The sequence below is a fragment of the Mangifera indica genome, chromosome 7 (assembly GCF_011075055.1).
Source record: "Mangifera indica cultivar Alphonso chromosome 7, CATAS_Mindica_2.1, whole genome shotgun sequence".
In the NCBI taxonomy this organism is placed as follows: domain Eukaryota; kingdom Viridiplantae; phylum Streptophyta; class Magnoliopsida; order Sapindales; family Anacardiaceae; genus Mangifera; species Mangifera indica.
The window spans coordinates 2,827,810-2,849,617 of NC_058143.1; the positions used below are offsets into that span (position 1 = coordinate 2,827,810).

Here is a 21,808-nt window from a genome sequence, read left to right on the forward strand (position 1 = left end):
GTTACTTGTGGCTTGTGTTGAGTGAGTTTGGCATGATTATCGTCAAGTTAAGCTTGAGGGCAAGCAGTTCAAGTTTGGTTTTTAAGTCGAGCTCAGTATCGTGTGGCTCAATGAGCTTGTTATTATAGCTCAATGAGCTCACTATAAAGCTCAAAAGTAGGTTGCAAACAAGTGAGTCCTTTGTGAGTTATTCGCAGCTTGGCTCATGTTGAGTTATGCTCGGCTTGTTTATTGTTGATTTGAGTTTAAGTTTAAGCTCATTGTTGTGTGGTTTACTGAGTTATCATATTGTGGTTTTGATTGAGTATAATGTTAAAAACTTCTAAAAGTGTATAATATCGAATTTACATTCTTAAAATCTTAATCCTTGATTGTGAAAGGGAGTGTAATTGATAGACACGTAAGTTGTTGGGTTTAATTTAATTTTTTGAATCGAAATCAAGTGAGTTGTTTTTATCTTGGGTCTTTTACTCTTGAGCTTGAGTTGTGCATAAACTTTACTGTGTTTTGCTGGAGCCTGCATGAGTTTCCAATATTAATGAGATTCTACATTCCATAGTATATAATACTGTTTATTAAGATTAGATATGATCAAGTTGTTTTGAGTCTACTCTCGGTATAAATCAAACGAGTCAAGTTCAAGTATTAGACTCAAATATTTAAGTTATAAATGATTTGGATTAAATTCAAAATTAAATTATTGTGATTAGATTTGAATTTTAACTTGTTAATCTTGATCTTGAGTTGATTCTTTCTCAAGCTCATATCATATTATGAGCTTTCCGGATATGAAAGACCAATTATTCGATTATTATTTAATGACAAATCTAGGTTTGTTAGATCTTATTGAATGGGTGTTAGATTTAGAGGCATGCAAAATTATCTAATAATCGGATTGAATTAATATTTAAAAACTGAATTAAAATGTAAAATATTTGAAGTTTCGGTATGAATAGCAATTTAAGAATATAGAAAAATCGGAGTTTCTATTTCTTCGGCATTTCATACAGTATGTTAAATGGTTGTACATATAAACTAAAGTTTAAAGTTTGTGGAGTTTGATGGATATGTGGTAAATTGACAAAGTCATTTCTGTTAGCATGTTCTTTTTCGAGGCAATATAAAGGTGCCGCCAACATTTTGATGGAGCTTAATAACTCATTTGGGACACCAGATTGGTAAACTTTGAAAAGAATTAAGGTTAAGTTCGAATCGAATTGAGCTCGAGCTCATTTGATCTCCAGTTCAATTCAGTATATATATAGCTAAGCTCGAATTCATGAAAGTCAAGTTCGAATTTAGTTTGATTTGTTTTTCGTTATTAAAACGACGTCGTTCTAATACATATTAGTCAAAAAAACGTCGTTTTGTATCAAATTTTTTAATTAAAAAATCTAGCAAGTAGCTTGAGCTCGTATAGGGCTAGATTGGCTCATTTCAGGTTTATTCGAACTGAGTTTGAATTCGATCTCGAATAGACTCGGTTTGAATTTAGTCCTAAAAAGAATGGTCTAATAATTTACTGTTAAGACCTCCACCAAAGGAAGATGTTATGTGTATACAAATCTAGAGTTGAATCTAGGTCCCTTAACTCTATATTTAATAAAAATATTTCACACTTTAACCAAATTGTGTACCCAAATACGTCCCCTTAGGATGAATATGGGTCAATTTTTGGCACTCACGTCACCTTTCCATTTAACATTGAAGATTGTTTTGTTCCAAGTGTAAAGGAAAACACTAAAAGAAAACAGCATAGTTAACGAGCTCTAATTTACCCAAATTGAGTAAAAAGTTCCATGTCTAAATAATTTAAATCCAATTTGGTTTAAACCGGAGTTTGGTTAACTTACTAACACTATTTAAAGTTTTAGATTGAATGGTCAATTCGACTAAGAATGGGTATCAAAACCGGTCCAAGTCATGATTAACAAATTGATCTATGATTTAATTAAGTGAATAGTATCACACTACAGTTCAATCATCAAGTTATTATAACTATCATATTGACGTCACATATTAAAAACATATTTTAAAATTTAAATATTATCATAATGATATTACTGATCCAATTAATTAATTAGATTGATTTACTCAAAAACTTCCTTTTATTAGGTCAACACCCGATCTATGTTATTACAAAACCAATTCTCCATCCTCAAAAACTCCATCATTCCACTCATACCTGCCATAGTCCATCACACAGGCTAATCTTTCTTCTTCAAGTTCCTATTCATCTCATTGAAAGTTATTTATCTTATGATAACTTTACTCATTCTCATATTTCATTTCTTACTTCTTTGTTCTCCATTAATGAACCCAAAACATTTGCCAAAGTTGTGCAAGTTCCATAATAGTGTGATGTAGTGTAAGCTCAAATACAAGTGTAGAGAATAACAACACTTGGACACTTGGACTCTTGTCCATCTTCCTCCCGACAAGCAAGCGATTGGTTGCAAGTAGGTTTTTAAGATTAAAAGGAAGTCTTATGAATTTATAAAACACCACAAATCTAGACTTGTAATAAAGGGATACACCTAATTAGAAGGAATTGACTATCATGAGACCTTTGCTCTTGTGGCAAAACTTATCACTATTCATGTCTTTCTTGTTGTAGTTGATGTTGAAAAATGGCATCTTTATCAACTTGATATCAATAATGCATTCTTACATGGAGATTTGGATGAGAAAGTATACATAAGAATTTCACCTAGTTATTAACAACTACCTTCTTTGGCATTCTCCTGATGATATATCTCCCTCTTTGACATTGTCTCTCCTTCCCAACCATCTCTCGATGCTCTGCTTATTCGTCATTCAGACAAACTATTTGTCTTCAGACGAATTGTTCATTCAAATAACGAATGAGTAGGGCATCAAGAGATGGCTACGAAGGAGAAACAACATTAGAGAGAGAGAGAGATATCACCAAGAGAGCACCAAAGAAGGGGGCTATTCACTAGAAAAACTCAATGAAAAATTGAAGCCTTTGGACGAAAATGTAATTTTTCAAAACTTAAATCAGGAGAAAATTATTAATTTTTAGGGTTTAAGGGGGAAAATAACATAAAGTTTTATTTTTTTACTATCACTAATTAAATAATAATTTTACCCCGAAAACTAACAAATTTTGTTAACTTTAGTTATCTGTGGATAGGTATTTAGGTTTTTTAAACTTAGCGGGTGGGAGTTGGGAAATCACTAAACCTTGGGTGGACAAATTCTTCTGGCCTACTTTTTATTGCTCTACACTGCCCCGTTGAACTCTAAAACAAGGCAAGCTCATTTTCTTTTGCCTTTAACTCAGTCATAAGGTAGGTAAACCGAGGTTTAGTTTTTCATCTTAAATCTATTCCTTTTATTGGTTTGTGATGTTTTTATTTGTTTTAGTTTGATTCTGTACTGTGTGGCTAGTGAGAAAATGTTAAGAAATGATTGAAAAACCAAGTTTGGTCAAGCCAATTGGAGATTTTAGTTGCTTTATAATAATTTTAACTTTGTGGGCTTTCTTTATTTTGGTGGATCAGTAGTTACTGAATCTCAAAGTTTTTTTTGGGGATTTTTTGGGTTGATTTTGGTTGAAGAATAAGTATTTTGTGAATAGTTTAGCACTAAAATTCTTAATTGAAACCGTTCGTTCTATTGATGAGGGGTTAGTAATGTCTTCACTTTATAGAAATCGTGATAGAACTTGTGGAAAGTAACACCATTACATTTCAAAATTTTGAGATCTTAGCAGTTGAAATTGTATTGATTAAATGGTTCTGAAATTGTGACAATTTTCTGTGTTTTTCTTCTAATCACTTTGATGAGTTGTATGACCTTTCGATTATGTGCCAGTTTTAGATTTTTTTTGTTGCATAGTTAGATAGGTGAAAGTTTCAGTGGCCGTAGACTTATGTGAAATGCAATTCAAGTTTTGTTGAATTTGGCTGAAGGTAGTTGCTACGACTGACAGTATTTAAAACTTGTGTGGTTGTTGTTGGCTGTTGCAGCAACTAATTTGATCTGGAATTCTCTTAAAAGATGGTTGGGAATTCATTGGTCCCGATTTCAACATGCCCCGCAATAGTATCTTCATCAATGACTACTGGTCCTAGCATTTCTATAAAATTCTTGCCCTGTCTTCCACCAAGACCTAAAGCGAAAGCTACTCCAATAAGAGCTTTGTCTGCCGATACAGGACATAACAAACCAACCCCTTCTTCAGAGACAAAGAATCCACTGTCTGTTGTTTTGGATGTTCCTCGGAAGATTTGGAGGCAAACTTTACGTCCACTGAGTGATTTTGGGTTTGGTCGGAGGAGCATTTGGGAAGGTGGAGTGGGGTTGTTTCTTGTATCTGGCACAGTGCTTCTTGCTCTTAGTTTGGTTTGGTTGAGGGGTTTTCAACTGCGGTCTAAATTTAGGAAATATTTGGCTGTATTTGAGTTTTCTCAAGCTGCTGGCATTTGCACAGGAACTCCTGTGAGGATTAGAGGGGTGACTGTTGGCAACGTTATTCGTGTTAACCCATCTCTGAAAAGCATTGAAGCAGTTGCCGAGGTTTGTTTTCATGCCATAGTATTGTTATGCATTTTTTATTTTATCTCCATTGCTTTTTGACTTTTAAATTTGAGAAGTACAGTAAATACTTGCTCTACTTTTTTCACTTAAACAAGTCAATTTTCTTTTTATTTTAGATTGAAGATGATAAAATTATAATACCTCGAAACTCACTGGTGGAGGTAAACCAATCTGGTCTTCTTATGGAAACTTTAATTGACATAACACCCAGAAATCCCATTCCAACACCTTCAACAGGGCCCCTAGACCCAGAATGTGCAAAGGAAGGTCTAATTATATGTGATAGACAAAAGATGGAAGGATATCAAGGAGTTAGTCTAGATGCATTGGTAGGGATATTCACCCGTATTGGACGTGAAATGGAAGAAATTGGTGTTGCCAATACCTATGCGCTGGCTGAACGAGTTTTTGCTGTAATTGAAGAGGCAAAGCCACTACTTTCAAAGGTCTGACATGCCCTTCTCACATATATATGTTTAACACTTGCAATTTATTCACTTGATTGGTACCATTCAGTGAATATCAAGTCTTAGTAAATTTCACTTTCTCAATTTAGAGAAGCTGTTCTTTTGGGAGTAGGATATTGCCTGAATTGGATTTTACTATCTTTGTGTACTATTGAGCTGAATCCTTAATTGCACTGAATATTTGATGTATTCTCATGCGCAAACTATTGGTTTTGATGTAGTGATGTTCCAGATTGAAGCCATGGCAGAAGATGTTCAACCTTTGTTGTCTGAGGTTCGTGATAGTGGTCTGCTTAAAGAGGTGGAGAACTTAACCAAAAGCTTGACTCAAGCATCAGATGATTTGAGGTACATCCATCCTACTCTCTTCCTCCATTAACTGTGTCTAGCTGTAAGCCTCTCATAAAATGGGTGAATGCAATTGTATGTTTTAACACACAGAAACTGATTGCTTTCCACGTAAATTAAAATTTATTGAATTTTAGACAATAATTCAAATAGGTCCTCTTCAGCCACATCATGAAATGCATATGTTCTATTAGCTGATTCAATATGTTCTCGTTAGTTTTGAAATTGGCTTTTTGATAATTCACCATCAGCATGTTTATATTGATGATATATATGATTAAAACTCGAATGTGAACTGTGTTTTATAGAGGTGATGAAAGAGACTCCTCTGCCTTTGAAAGTTAGTCAAAGTACCCTTCATGACTCCCTTTTTCCTTTTCTGCAGAAGGTTGCATTCATCAATTATGACCCCTGAGAACACTGAATTGATTCAGAAGTCCATATGCACTCTGGTTTTTACTTTGAAGAACATAGAGGTGAAGTTCTACTCTGCACAACATTCTATATCCATTTCTAATTACCATACTAATCAATTGTCTTTTTTTAAAGCTAAATATGTAATCTTTCTGTTACCTTTTATAATTATTCCACCATTGCAGAATATAAGTTCTGATGTTCTGGGATTCACGGGAGATGAGGCTACAAGACAGAATCTGAAACTACTTATCAAGTCCCTTAGCCGGTTGTTATGAAGAGAAGCATTGGTGGAAATAAGATATAATAGCATAACAGTTTATTAGAAGGTAAGAAATCATTTTTTAACCTCATTTATCAAAGAGGAGAGAAGATCAAATGTCAAGTCTACCGGGTGAATACACTTTTTCAGTTGCAAATGCTGAGAAGAAAGGGCTTGATGCGATAGGTAGTGATGCATTCCTTTTTCCTGATGGTAATGTTGAAGCAAATTTTGCTGAATATCTGTTTGTTTTTTTTCCCTAATGTTTAAAGTCATGGAAGGTTTTCAGAACCTTTGTTGATAAAGAAAATCTTTGTTGCCAAATTCTTTTCATTCTTCATGTGTTTGTGGTGGGAACCCAACTCAATCACAATTTTTCAATATCAAAGATGTGTTCGCAGAACAGAAGAAAAGAGAGAAAATAAACCAGACACAGCATGCAATTTAACATGAACCAACATCAGATTACTGTAAAATGACACCATCAAGTCCTGGCAATCCAAGAGGCCAGTTCTGTCCTATACATTAAGATTAATCCTTGCAATTTGAGAGGGCAATTCTCTCCAAGTTCAAGACTACTCAACACAAACAAGATTTCCAGCTTACTTCTCTTCCTTCCTTTTACCTTTTAATTTACCTTCCTCTAGTGCCTAGCAGTTTCCCTTGTCCTCACTACTCATGTATTACCACAGGGAGTTTGCTGGTGTGATCCTGGAATCTTCCTGCTCCTGGACCGCCACTTTATGATGTCCCACTACTATTGCCTCTCCATTCTCAGCTTTTGATGTTTCACTGCTGCTGCCTCTTCATATCTTCCTCTCATTCTTCTGTGTGAATAGACTTTCATGGTTAGAGGTCTATCAGTTTGCCACTGGAATTGTTCTTATTTGTTTACCTTGTTTTGAGTCTAGCAATCTATGTTGTAGCTTTACCAAGAGCTCTTAACAATCTTCATTGACGTCAAATATACATTTTGTGGGATTGTTGATGCCTAGGCTACTTTCGATCATTTCACTTCATTCTTTTATGTGATTCTTTGACTACTTTCTTACTTCAAGGAGTTTGTTTAGCTCTTTTTGCCTGAAATGATTTTATGGTTATTTATTTTTTATAAGTGGGTAAGTTTTTTGGTATTTGTAGGTGCATTTATATGGAGTAGTGATTGATTTTTTGCTATTTTTTCCTCTTTATTTTTTCATATGGTTTTGGTTTATTTTTCTCATCATTTGTGAAATTTTTAGGGGCTAGTTTATGTATGTGTGTGTATATGATAGATTGTTTTTTAAGTAAGTTTTGTTTTAGATCTCTTTTCAATTAATTTCTTTTTTCAGCTGGGTTTGCCTTTTTTCAATTAATTTCTTTTTTTTTTTTTCCTTTTGAGTTAAAGTTTTGTTGGATGCTTGTGTTGATGAAGTGATTGGAGAGTAGGGCTGGCCCGAGCTCGATTGTTAGTTTGGCTCAACTGAGCTCGAAACAAGCAGCTTATACATGAGCTCAAGCTCACACTTGAGAGTGTTTGGCTCACTATGTTCATGAACCTAGGCAAGTTTAATTAAAAACAATCAAAATAATGTCGTTTTAACTAATATATATTAAAAGAGTGTCCTTTTGAGGCGAGTTAAACTTGAGTTTAGCTCAGTTTGAATCTAACCCTATTGGAGAGTGAGTGATTTGAAGGATTTGAATTTGATGTGATGGGTTGTGAAGGCAGAGTAGTAGAGTAGCTAGGGCTGGATAGCTCGGCTCGGCTCGAGCCCGAAACGAGCCGGGCTCTGCTCGGCTTGATCGAGCTCGAACTGGCTCGGTAATTTATTTTAAAAATTTTTTATACAAAACGACGTTGTTTTAATCCATATATATATACAAAACGGTGCCGTTTTGATATGAAAAATGAGCCGAAACCGAGCCGAACTCGAGCCGGCTATAAAAAAAACCGAGTCGAGCCCCAGCTGGTTGCGAGCCGAGCTCGGCTCGGCTCGAATCCAGCCCTAAGAGTAGCTTTCATAAAAGTGAGAATGCAATAGAAAATGGAAAGTCATATTTCTGTTTGTTAGAAAAATGATTTGGGAATTGTGGCTCTTGGAAAGTTTCTTAAAGAGTCAAGATACTAAGGATGTGTTTGGTTCAAGAAAATTAGAGATTATTTCACTTGTCTAACTTTTATTATTTATATTACCTTATTTAATTTACTGGCATGGTATGTCAAATAGGAAGTACTCTTTTAATTTTCATAATAAAAGATTATCCAAACTAGATGCACCCCAAAGAAAATGAAGTTGCATTGAATTGAAAGACTGAGTAGATATGAATTCGATGGTTTCAAAAAAAGAAGGCATTTCTTTTAGCATTTTAATTTGGACTAAATGCCCATCGAATGTGGCTGCAGATTTGCTTATTTTTATGTGTATAAGTTCCAGTTTTGCTCCGGTTCATTTACATGTGTAGTTTTGTACAGTTTAGATCTTAGAGCTGTCCAATTTTAGTGAACTAATATGTAGAAGAAGGTGCATTCTTTCTTTGGATGGTAACGTTGAAGCAAGGTTTGTCGATCATCCTTTTTTTGAAAAAAAAAAAAAATTGAAGTTGTTGAGGATTTTCAGAAGCCCTGTTGATATAGAAAATATTTGTTGCCAGATTCTTGTCATTCTGAATGTGTTTGCTATTGGAATTCAATTTATTTGTTTATAGCATGTTTTTAGGGTTGGATTTGAAGCGATTTTGTTTGAGCTCAACATGAGTTTTATTCGAACTAATCCGAATCCGAGCTAAAATATATTTGAAAATCGATTACAAGCTCAAACCCAAATTAAAATATATTTGAAAACTACTCACAAGCTCGAACTCAAGTTAAAATATATTAGAAAATTTAAGCAACGTTGCATAACTCACGAAGGAATCAAATTCAAGCAAACGAGTTTGGTAAGCCCAAGTCAAGTTTGGCTTTTCTACACAAACCCAAGTCTTATGTAAGTTGAACACGAAGTCTTGATCTATGAAACAAGTTGAACGTGAACGAGTTATCCTCTAAGCTCGGTGAGCTCGAATTGAGCTTGACCTAAACCCCTAAAAACGAGTTTCACCTTGTTCAGGTTGTTTCGGTTTGAATTCAATCTTAGTCATAGTTAGCAATCCATTTTTCAGTTTCAGCATAAGCTCTTCACATCTTTATCCACATGAAGTATAAGATTGAAGAAATATGTAAATGTTTAATTGCACACAAAAAGGGTTCCCAAGTATTAGAATTTTATTTTGTAGGCTATTATATAGTACCAAATTGGAGGCCCTACTATAGTTTTAAATTTTTTATCAGATCAATTTGGTTTAGTTGGTGGGATGTGAGTGAACCATTAGATCAATTATAAGAATGAATCGTCAAAAGTGAACAAAATCAAGAGGAGATCGTTACAAAATAGAGCTGGAAATGATAAGATTAGTGTCAAGAGCTGGAAATGACAAAATCAACCCCTAAGGGAGTTGGAAATAAAATAATGACATTGAAATAAGCTAAGAAGATTTGGCTAGGGTTTTTTTGGATCTCTCACCTTTACACACTTCATTAGAAAACATACCTTAGTCCATACGTAACATGAAAATGATAAAACCATCCAAGTATGTATTAGTTTGAATTCTTAAGCAAAACAAAATAAACAAAACCACCCCTAACTAATTTACCAATCTAATCATCGATTTACGTAAATCAATTTCTTTGTTAGGTCAAAGTTCAATTCTGGTATAAAAGTCATAAATCTATTTCTAATGTCAAATTGTTGAAACATATGGTTTTACTATTTATAATTGTTGTATCTTCAACATCGATACCATAAATGTTCGTTACCGATTCGATGACGCTACTAAATCATATTCATAATATTATCTAGAAAGTTTTCGATTTATATTTTTGACATTAATTATTCAAGGTATTAGGTCTTCAATTATTTTCAAACACTGTATTAGCAAACTCAATTATGAAGCTAATCTAATCAAATTCATGTACTCTTTCTAAATTCAAACATTTTGAAATTTTGTTTTGACATTAATTTTACACCAAAGTGTGATTGCTTAAAATCATTACTCTTACTTATACTTGACCACAACAAATGGTCCGATCGAAAGGCCGGTCTAGATCTTGACTAGTGTTACAGGAAATTAAATAAATTTTAAAACAATATTCAATTGAATGTAAATGTTATTTGATAGTATGTGATTTATACTCCTTATTATATAGATCGAATTTGTGTTTTATCCTGTGAAATAGTTTGTTCGGATTAACTCAACGATTAAACCACAATTCGATACAAATCATTCAATTCAATTGTGAGTTGATCTGATTCAATAACTAATGGTAGTTTAAACATTGATCCAAATTCAACTAAACAATGGGTCTAATTCAAACTGACTCAATCATCAATCCAGTACGAGCTTTCTTGTAAATTTTAGAATAACATCCAATCAAATGCAAGTGTTGTATGATGGAATGTCATTGTATTACCAAAGCTTGAGCTCATTTTTTTATACAATTTGATTGAGCCGAGTCCACAACCAAATTTGAGTACCTTGGCAAGAATCGAAGGTTTGGTAACCGACACATAATTGGTGAGCTTTTATGTGTTATAAAAAAAAAAATCATTAATTTGTTAGGCCCTACAAATCTTCATATGATATTCAAGACCCCACTTTGTATGGATATTATTTTTCAGACCCCATTTTTTAATTATTAATTAAGTTAAACGTGCTTGATAATTACATGGACATTGATGTCGCATGATAATATTTACAGTATAATAATATTTTATGTATAAATAATAAATATTAATTGATATAAATAAATTAATATATCATAATATAATTAAATAATTTAAATTTTAAAATAAAATAAATCATTCAATCACATAAAAATATATTAATTTATTTTTATTTGATAAAATATATAATTTGTAAATATGAGATAACCTTTTTCAATATATCCATGATTTTACCTTTCTTTATTTTAGTTTCTTTTCCTTTTAAATAATTTAATCCATCTACTATAATGCTGCCTTAAATAACGTTGCCCTTATCCGTAATATGACCTTAATTAAAGGGTAAAATCGAATCGAACTAAGATGAATTAAGCTCCACCTGGTGTTCAATTAGAACAAACTAAGCTCAAGCTGAAAAGGATCAACTTATCAAACTCAAGATCGACATCTTATTAGTGTTATTGTATAGAGCTTATCGCATCGACAATTCATTTTCCTTTTTCTCCAACAATCTTTACTTCTTTGATAACTTTTCTCCTCTAAAGTTACTAATCATCAATTTGAGCAGGCCGATCTTAGGTTGAGCTAATTGTTTTAGATTTTTTTTCTTCTTCAACGATGAGTTTTCTTCTTTTTCAGTGTTATTATATATTATATCAAGTGAGTCGAGTTTAAACTTTTTTTTAACTAAAAACTTCACTTAAACCAGATTATTCTCTCAGGATCAAACTAATCATTTTACGTATACTAAATTTTAAATTTAATAAATGATTTCATAATTATTAAATAAAATAAATTAAAATTTTAATTTTAATATTTAATTTTTTAAAAAAAAAAAGTCGAACCCAAATTGAGTATCTTTTAATTCTACACAAGCACGGGCTGACCTGGATATCATTATCGATGCAGAGTCTTAAATGCTACACATGTAATGTAAGGCCACTATCATTTAATACGTTACAACCACCATCTCTACATATATATAATTGCTCTAACGTAGCTTTCAGGTTAACCTAATTTTTAAACTTCAAAAGCCTCCAGAATCACATGCTGTCTCGCCTTTCTACTTCTAAGGTGACGATTCATCAGGGACCGACCACTCTACAGCAATAAGATAAAGTGACAATCACGAACATTTCAGTATACGTGTCACAATCAAGCGGCTGAGACAGCCTTCTTTTGCTGACCCATCACTGTCGTATATCTTTGTCCCAAATGCAAAGAGGATTTTGGCTACCCAAATTTGGATGTGCACCCTTAAAATTATTTTTTATTTAAATATCAAATTTATTAATAATTATAATTTTTTTATTTGTTTATAATCTTTGAACACACGTTTGCCTAAAATAATTTCTGATAATACTTTATAAACAATCAGTTCAATTATACAATGACACATTAGTTTGATGTATTCAGTAATATCTATTATGTGTATATATAATATTATTTAATTAATTTTTTTATTAAAAATTAAAGTTTGGATTCTAGATTTGTATGTAAGAATTTTCACGCTATACATACAATATAATACAAATGAGCAATACTATATATATCCGATTTTGAGTATTTAATTAAGTACATAAATGATGTATTATCGTGTGATTAAATTTTATTTTATCCTTAATTTAAAATCAATAAAATTATATGTATCTATTTTAGGTACATAAATTGATACACATTTATGTATATCATCATCTGATTAAGTGATTTTAAATTAAAAATAAAGTAATATCTAATCATGTGATAATAGAAATAAATATACACTCATTTATATACTCAAAGTGGATATATATAGTGTTACTCATTTTAAATCACCCAATCGCTCAATCATATGTTTATATGTTATCTTAGTGCTCGATTGAATATCTAAAACTAGATACACATAATACGATATAATATCATAGAATAACTCATATTATGTAAGCAAATAAACAAAATATTTTATAAGTTAAAAATAGGAATATATTATCCCACAACAAGTGAATAACTGGTTAAAACAACAAATTTCAAGTATCGTGTGTTTAAGGACTCGGGTTTAACTTTATATTTACACAAATGAATTTAAATGCACACACTAGCATCTTCTTATATCCCATATTAACGAGGTTTATTAAATTAATCTCATCTAGGTTTACCAGATTATTAGGTTTGTTTTTTTAAATTTACCAATTTGTTGATTAGATTTAACACAAAAAATGTGGTCGAACTCTATCTAAGGGTTGTTTTAGGAATTAAAATAATTATACTTTATGAGTTGAATATTAAAATAATTATACTTTTTGTTTTTTAACTTTGGGAGGTTGCTTGCTTGATTGCTAAAACCAAAACTTGTTTGCTTAAGCTTCACTTAATCTACCAAATAATTAGAATATCCCATAATTACCTTCATATTAATTAGTGATTACTTTTAATTATTCTATGAAATTGAAGAACAATTTCCAAGCTTAAATATCATTCTCCAACCTTTCTCATTTTGTTAACCTAATTCATCTTGTCTATGCTTTTTTTTTTCTTTTTGTTTTTGGGTTTTGAAATTGAATTTTTATATATGTCTCTAATTATTGGTATCTAATTCCTGCTTATTGAATTAGAACATTTTTTTATTTGGGTTCTCAAGAGTTTCCACTAACAAATACCTCAATAAATGAGTAATAGGGGATGTTATATGCTATTATAACGAATACGGATACGAATACTAATGATGTTACATTACAATGTAATTAGGTTTATTAATTGTATCAGACAAGTCTATGGCCTAATTGTTTGGTCTGAAAAATTCAATTTCGAGCCTAAGGCAAGCCTAAACAGAAAATTTGTCTATTAAGTTATCAAACTCAAACATTCATTGTAAAGTTGTATTTGTCAGTATTTCAAACCTATAAGAAATTGTAAGGGTGCTTTTACAAGATTTTGAAGTTAAAGGGACATACTCGAAACACGCATTGAACAAACCAAAAGCCCGAGAAATTTTAGTCAATTAGGCCAAAACAAAAAATTTGAAGCCCAAATAGGCAAGCTCGAAGCTCAAGCCCGTAATTTTTTTATTAGCCCAAGCTTTCGCAAGTTAAGCTTGATTCAGTAGATCCAATTAACAACTCTATTGAGTATTACTTTATCTTTAATATGAAATCACATAATTACATAATAAGGTATAAGTAAACAATCTTACCAATCTATCATATGCTATCGCATTAATTTGTATATATAAATTAATTAAAAAAAAAGTTTATAAATGTTGTTTTATTCTATTAATAAACATATATAATTGACATTTGTTTTTATCTTTTTCTCTCTTTGAAGATGCCACAGAAAATCCTATAGACATATATTTTTTAATTAATTCACATTTTTATTATTATTATTATTATTATTATTGTTTATGTTAATCTTCCTCTTAATTACTAATTGAAGCCTCTAATCACTGCAATTAACTACTATCACATCCCCTAACCAACTGAAAAAGGACATTTCTTGGGTAATGGGGAATCAAAAGAATGGTTAAAACACAATTGTAATGCTTAACTACACTATTTAATGGATCATGATTTGGTGTGTTTAAATAGGCCAAAGAATATTTTTCACCCAAGTTTTAATGCAAAGATCATACACACCTATGAGATTTTAAAAACTTAAAAATTCACCTATAACCCAATGTTTATTAAAAATCTCAGTTAGGATTAGAGGTAAAACCGTCCTTCACTAAAAAAATTTTAAATTAAAATTTTATTACTTTGTCCTCTCTGAGTTTAAAACTCTTATAATTTTTTCTTATTTAAAGTTTTCAAGTTTTGAAAAGTGACCATTCTACTCCCAAATCCCTAGGGTTTATTTTTTTTCTCTCAAGCAACAACAACCATTTAAAGACGAGACGAAGAGCCGATGACAATCTCCAGTAGACTAATATTTATCTTTGTCATCTCTTTGTTAACATAGACGAAGATTCGTTTGTCAGAAATGGTCACTAGCTCTTCATCTCATCTTCAGATGGTTGTCATTATCAGAGAGAAGAGAAAGAAAACTTACAGATTTGAGAGTAAAATGATCATTTTTCAAAACTTTAAAACTTTGGATAAGGGAGAGAAATTGAGATTTTTAAACATGAGAATAAAATATGATAAAATTTTAATTTTTTAATTTTTTTAATAAATAAATAACAATTTTATCTTTAATAATAATTAAAATTTTTAATAAAAATTAGATCACAAATAAATATTTAAAATTTTAAAACACACAAATATATATTTACTTTCACATTAAAATTTACATAAAAAACAATGCTTTGACCGTCCCAATGCTACATTTTGTTTGCTTGACCAGGAAGTTAGCTCTTCGGAATGTGCACACAAGATATTATTGTTCATGATGTGGGTTTTGCGTTGATTTTTTCGTTCTTTTTGTTTTATTTGGAGCACTGGCTAAAATTATATGGACCCAAAAAATAATTAATTTATTTAATTTTCCTAAATTTGTAATATTCAATTTTGACTTGTAGTATGTGAGCCACCGCAATTGTAAACAATTAATAACTTTTAGTAATAAATATCAATTTGGATATAAATAATAAAATATTATTATTTAATTAGATAATATTTTATATTTAATTTAAAATCATTTAAAAACATTATGATACTTTATTACCGATACTCAAAGTAATAATTATTATAAGTGTATTTAGCATTGCTTAAAGTATATTATTGGGAAATTTATTTTACTTTTACATGAGAATCCACTTGGTATTTTTTTGAGGGGTTTGTGATAACAATAATACTTCATGTAGACTTGAATCTAAAACAAACTAGTTTGACTTGACTCAGTGTTCAATTTGATTTAAACTGAATTTAAACTAAAATTTCAGTTTATCAACTCAGTTCAAGTCTCTCTCTAGTGATACTAGTCAATGCTACTCAAACAAGTTTGAGTTCAGGCACAAATTAACCATTATAAATTTGAATCAAGTTCAAACCAACTCATGTTTAGGTTTGACTTGATTCAAATCCAATTCTAATTTTATGTACAAAAGGAGGGTACTAATAGATCAAACAAACTAACGTGTCATTATATGATTTAATGATTTTGAATTAGAGATAAATTAATAAATAATTACATTACTTAATCATATGATAATATATCAGTTTGCTTGTATATAATAATACTCATCATTTGTACTTGTAGCATTACTCTTCTGATAATCTTAAATGGATAATGACGATAATCTACATGAAATGATCTCAAGCGGAACAAGGGTATTCAATCCTCCAAAATTTTAGTAGTAAGAGTAATACCATATTTTGGACAATTATGATAAGGACTTGGCATAATAAAATCTTGTGTTTTACATTAGGGAATTGAAGAAATCCTTCTTGAAAGCAATAATAAAAACAACTCTTTAACTTTCTAACCTTTTTGTGAGAGAAATGGAGGAGCTTTCAATTGTTATTAAAAAGTGAAATTGACCATAAATCTCAATAATAAGTCTTCTTTTTGCTTTTGTAATTAAGAATATTGATGACTTTAAGGTTACATCATTAGGGTTATTCTTTCATGTCTTCGAGAAACCAGAAAACATTTAGAACATGTAAAGAGACGGATCGTGAGTTTATGGGTTTTTGGGTTATGGTTAACCAATTAGTGATGCATGATAAATAAAATAAAAAAAGAACATAATAAAGTGAAAGGAGTGATTTTGTCATTTTATTATATAATTTCCATTAAAAAAGTTGATTTTGGACGAAAAAAAAGTGATCTAAACATTGGGTCAAGCAAAAATGACCAAATAGGTAAACAATTTTAAATATTATTTTTATTATTTATTTAAACAATATATTAATCACTCGGGTTTAGGGTTTTTAGATTAGGGTTAACCGATTAGTGATGCATAACAGATAAAATAAAAAAAGAACGTAATAAAGTGAAATGAGTGATTTTGCCATTTTATTATATAATTTCCATTAAAAAAGTTTGATTTTGGACCAAAAAAAGTGATCTAAACATTGAGTCAAGCAAAAACGACCATAAATCTTTCAAACCAATCAAGAATATTGATGCCTTTTTAAGCTAGGATTATCAATTTTCATTAAATTTACTCTAGTTTTAATATTAAACAATTAAATAGGTAAAAAAATTTAAATATTATTTTTATCATTTATTTAAACAACATATTAATCACTCAGTTTGATCATTGATTGACCTGAATCAATCACTTCGTCGAATCATACTCTTTTATTAAAAATAAAATAAATGCAAAAAAAAAGAGGTTGAGCTATCATCTTCTCTATTGATGATTGCAGTCTAAATGATTGACATTTACATATAAAAATTTTTGAGGTTGGGAAGACTAGGCCAAATTTTGTGGGTCTAAGATTAACCAGCCAAACACTAACCCTAAATACAAATATTAAAATATACAGTCCCTTTTTAAAATAAAGTATTTTATTATTAAAAAACTATCATAAGATGTCAATTATTCAGCTCAAAAATAACAAAAATATTAAGTAAAGTAATGAGCTAATGACAAATTCTAATGGCCCCAAATCATTGGCTTGCTATGTGGAAATAGTGGTGGATGATTTGGATTGTTTGATTATTGGATTCCAAGTGGCCTAAACTTCCCTACTTATTTGATCTAATAAAATAATTTAAATTAGTTTTCATAATCCTTTTTTATGTACAAATTATTGGATATTGATGGGTATAAATAAATTGATGTGTTTTTAGAAAAAAATAATTTTTAATTACAGATAAAATAAATAACTAAAATATTTAATCATATAACAATTCGTCAGTTTATTTGTACTTATTAGTAATTACCATTTGTATACGTAGTTTTACTCTAATTTTAATAAGTAAATGCAACTATTAAAAATCAATAAAATTAAATGTACCCAATAATTAATTGAGTATTTAGATGATGTATCATCATATAATTAAATGATTTTAAATTAAAAATAAAATAATTTTTAATCATATAATGATACATTATTTTAGTTAAAAATTATATTAGTGTAACTATATCTTTATAATTAGTGATGAAATCGAATTCAAAGACAATGTGTAAGATTTTAAGAGTGTAATACAATATTTTAACCCTTTAGGAATTTATTGATAATATACTTGAGCTAAGTTGTGAACTCATCGAGTTGAGCAATAGTGATTTCTTTTACTTGATTAAATAATTAATCCATGGGTTGATTGATTCGATCGACTGAGTGAACTAACGATTTTATGTTTTCACCCTTACTCGGAATCAGTGGTTAGGATTAACCTTAAGTGGGTCTTAGCAAAATATTAGAAAAAGAAAAAAAGAATACATTATTTGATAGCACAAGTTTCTCAATTGGCATTCCCCTTGCATAAAAGATACCACATCAAGTTGAAGGGGACTTTGAGATGAGAATGTCTAAAATAAGCCATTAGATTTAACTTCCAATAATTTATGATTTATTATATATATATATATATATATATATATATATATATATATATATATATATATATATATATATATATATATATATATATATATATATATATATATATATATATATATATATATATATATTTTTTTTAAGTTTGTTGAGACAGGACCCACCTCCCAATGCCTGCCTTCTGTTTATATTATAATAAAATATGGGTACTAATAGGCAATCGTTTAAATTTGATAATTTATTTAAAATTTAATAAATTTGATAAATCAATTGAATGGAAAAAAATTATTTAAAATCAACTAAATCAAATTTATATAATATTATATAATTTTTATCTTATTAAAATTTAAAGTAATTATAGTTTGTATTATCTTAATTAAATTAATAATAAAACTTATAATTATTTTTTCTTTATCTAAATAATGATGTGTCAATTATTTAATTAATATATTTGAAATTATATTTTATATGTTTTGTGTTTAAAAAATGGATAAATGTTAATACATATTTAAAAAATATATAATAATTTAAAAATAAATTAAAACAGTTAGTTGTTGGATTAAACTGATCAAATCATGAATTAATAAAATAATCGGTCTAATTATCAATTCAATTTTTATAATATTAGATTTTGGTGAAAGGTTTGGCCTGAATCAATCAATGGTTCAACCAATAAATTGTTTAATTAAATTTTAGATTAATATATAAAATAAATTTATATACTTAATTATTATATATATAATCTAAATTACTCTAATGTCCACTGAAAAAGTTATTGGTTCAAGCTTACCAAAAGGGCAAAACTTTTAGTTTTCCTTATAATATGCAAAAATAGGTTAAATAAAAAAAATTAATCAAACATAATATGTGCTCTAATAATGTTTTTTAGGTTATGTAAAAGTTGAGACTCGAATTTGAATCCTTAAATCTAAATAATAATAATAATAATAATAATTACGTTAACACAACGTCAATATATCCATAACAACATATGAGTTTGGATGAGTTTGATTGTAGTTTTAAGCAATATTTTTATAACTAAATCGGTGAAAGAGAGGGTCTAGCCAAATAGATGGTTGGATCAATTGATCAATGATTAAGCCGATTAATTATTTAAAAATAATATTAAAATTTTTTTATATAATTTAATATTAATTATATAATTTAACATTAACATAAAGTTAGTTTGATGATATATATATTCAATGTAGTAAATAAAGTTTTGGGTTTAAGTTTTTATAATGAATTTTTGAAAAAAATTAATTTTTTATAATCGAATAATTTAAATGATTTAATCTAATTTAATTATAAAAATTATTTTTAAATAAATCAAAATTGATTTAATTAATGATTGATTGTTTAACAAATCAGACCAACCAGTTTAACCTGATTTTTAAACCCAAATGCTGACCAAAACTTGTCATTGGCATTGATCTAGACTTGATTGATTGAATTAATTAAATTAGTGATTTGGTATTTAATTTTTTATTTGATTTTAAATTTTAAATTATTTAATTAAATAATGATATATCAATAATTAACATTTATTTTATTAGTGTATTGTATTACTATATGAGAGAACCCAATACCTAAGATTGGATTCGAACCGAATTGAATTTGAGCTCAGGGTCAATTCAGTTTATATATAGCAGAGCTTGAATTTGAGCTTGTCGATCTCGTAGAAGTCCAGCTTAAATTTGATTCGAATTCAGTTCAACTTATTTTCAGTTTGAATTTTTAACTATTTTGTTATCAAAATAACGTTATTTTAATACATATTAATTAAAATGATGTTGTTTTGTATCAAAATTTTTAATTAAAAAATTTAACGAGTAGCTTGAGTTCGATTGAGCCTATATAAGACTGACTAATTTTAAACTCATTTAAATCAATTTTAAATAAACTTAATTTAAATCTAATCATATTAATACCTCGTAATAAAACTGTAGCCAATATTAAAAATAAAAAATAAAAACAAAATAAAATTAAAAAAAAAAGTGATACACAAAAAAACAAAAACAAAATAAATAAACAAGTACAAAATGTAATTATCTTGGGGTTGGGATGTGACACCTTTTCAAGCTACCCGACACCCCATTTTCTTGTTTTTTACATCCCCACAACGCGCCACGTGCACCCATTTGCAATTTTTGCGTTGCTAAAATTTAATATTTTTTTTGAAAATTTTCACCTTTGTTGACCAAAAAAAAAAAAAGAAAATTGTTTGACCTCGGATCATATTTAAATTGAGTTAAATTAGTTTCATTTATACGATAATTAATATTTTTTTTTAAATAATTTATACACAATTACACCTCAAAAAATAATAGAATATAACAAATTAAAAACATAATTTTCATGTTATAAACTATTACGATCATAATATTATTTTTTAAATATATAAAATTTTAAAATATTTTAAAGATTGATTTGTAAGGTTTAAAAACTTTTTTTAACGTTAAATTATTATATTTAAAATATTTAGATTTGATTTGTAGCATATAAGAATTTGATTTTGTGTAAAAAAATATTATTTATGTTAAATAAAAGTAAAAATATGTTTTAAGCCAAACCTTGGAGGGGAAATACGTAAAAGTAATATTATATGTACAAATAATAAACATAAATTTTTACTATATAATTAAATTAAATTTTATTTTTAATTTAAAATTATTTAATTATATGATAATATATTATTGTTTATACTTAAATTTATGTTCATCTTTTGTGCACATAGTAAATATGTATATTTCGTTCCTTTTATAGAGTATTCTATTTACTAATTATAAGAGCAATAAAACTATGTGTAATTATTTCGAGTATATAAATTAGTTTATATTTTATGGTGACTTTGAATTAATAATAAAATAATACACAATCACATACTGACATACATAGGTTTATATCTCAACTCTCACGAGGTAGCTTAAATGACAAAAGAAGAGGTTCGATATATAAAAGAATATGTGTTCAAATTTCCTTTGATGACATATCAAACTCAAACTCTTAATTTAACTGATTTAGGGATTATATGAGTAGTTACTTGACTTGGGATTAAACTTATTCGGTAGGGGTGTTCAAAATCAGTTAACCAAACCACTTTGCTAATTTTTTGAATTGAACTGAATTTTCAATTTGGAAAAAATCATGAACCGAAACAAAACCGATTTAAAGATTAATCGATTTTGAACCCAACCGAAAATATCAATTAACATAACCAAATTTTCTATTAACCGATTTTTAAATTGAATTTAAAAAAATTATCATTTTTATTATTTTTTTCTAATTTTTTGAAAATATATTCAATATTCTATTAACATTTTATTTAATTTTTTAAAAACTTGTTCAGTTCAGTTAATTGGTTTTGAAAATTAGGTAAAACGATAATTCGATTTTTATATATATTTGAACCGATAGTAGAACCAATTTTTTGAATAACCTATTTTTCGATTTAAAAATTAGTTCAATTTAATTACTGGATAATTTTGAACACCTCTATTATTCGGTATAGTTAATTTCATCCAAAATAAATGATTCGATTCGAATAAAATTTATTATTATAATAATAATAATAAAAGGGTATAACCC

At 28.8% G+C, this 21,808-nt stretch overlaps 1 protein-coding gene across 1 annotated transcript; it reads left to right on the forward strand.

The window, feature by feature from the left end:
• Nucleotides 1-3,198: 3,198 nt before the first annotated feature.
• On the forward strand, nucleotides 3,199-6,381 carry LOC123219904 (protein TRIGALACTOSYLDIACYLGLYCEROL 2, chloroplastic-like). The gene is made up of 6 exons (XM_044641869.1): nucleotides 3,199-3,314; nucleotides 3,996-4,545; nucleotides 4,683-5,012; nucleotides 5,266-5,381; nucleotides 5,767-5,857; nucleotides 5,981-6,381. The coding sequence occupies exons 2-6, from the start codon at nucleotides 4,027-4,029 to the stop codon at nucleotides 6,071-6,073; spliced, it is 1,149 nt and encodes a 382-aa protein (XP_044497804.1). The 5' UTR covers nucleotides 3,199-3,314; nucleotides 3,996-4,026; the 3' UTR covers nucleotides 6,074-6,381.
• The last annotated feature ends 15,427 nt before the right edge of the window (nucleotides 6,382-21,808 follow it).

Excerpts from the sequence above, each read along its gene's own strand:
- LOC123219904 (XM_044641869.1), top strand. The coding sequence starts at position 4,027 with ATGGTTGGGAATTCATTGGTCCCGATTTCAACATGCCCCGCAATAGTA. Across the intron at positions 5,013-5,265 it reads CAAAGCCACTACTTTCAAAG|ATTGAAGCCATGGCAGAAGA; the intron begins GTCTGACATGCC and ends GTGATGTTCCAG. Across the intron at positions 5,382-5,766 it reads CAAGCATCAGATGATTTGAG|AAGGTTGCATTCATCAATTA; the intron begins GTACATCCATCC and ends CCTTTTCTGCAG.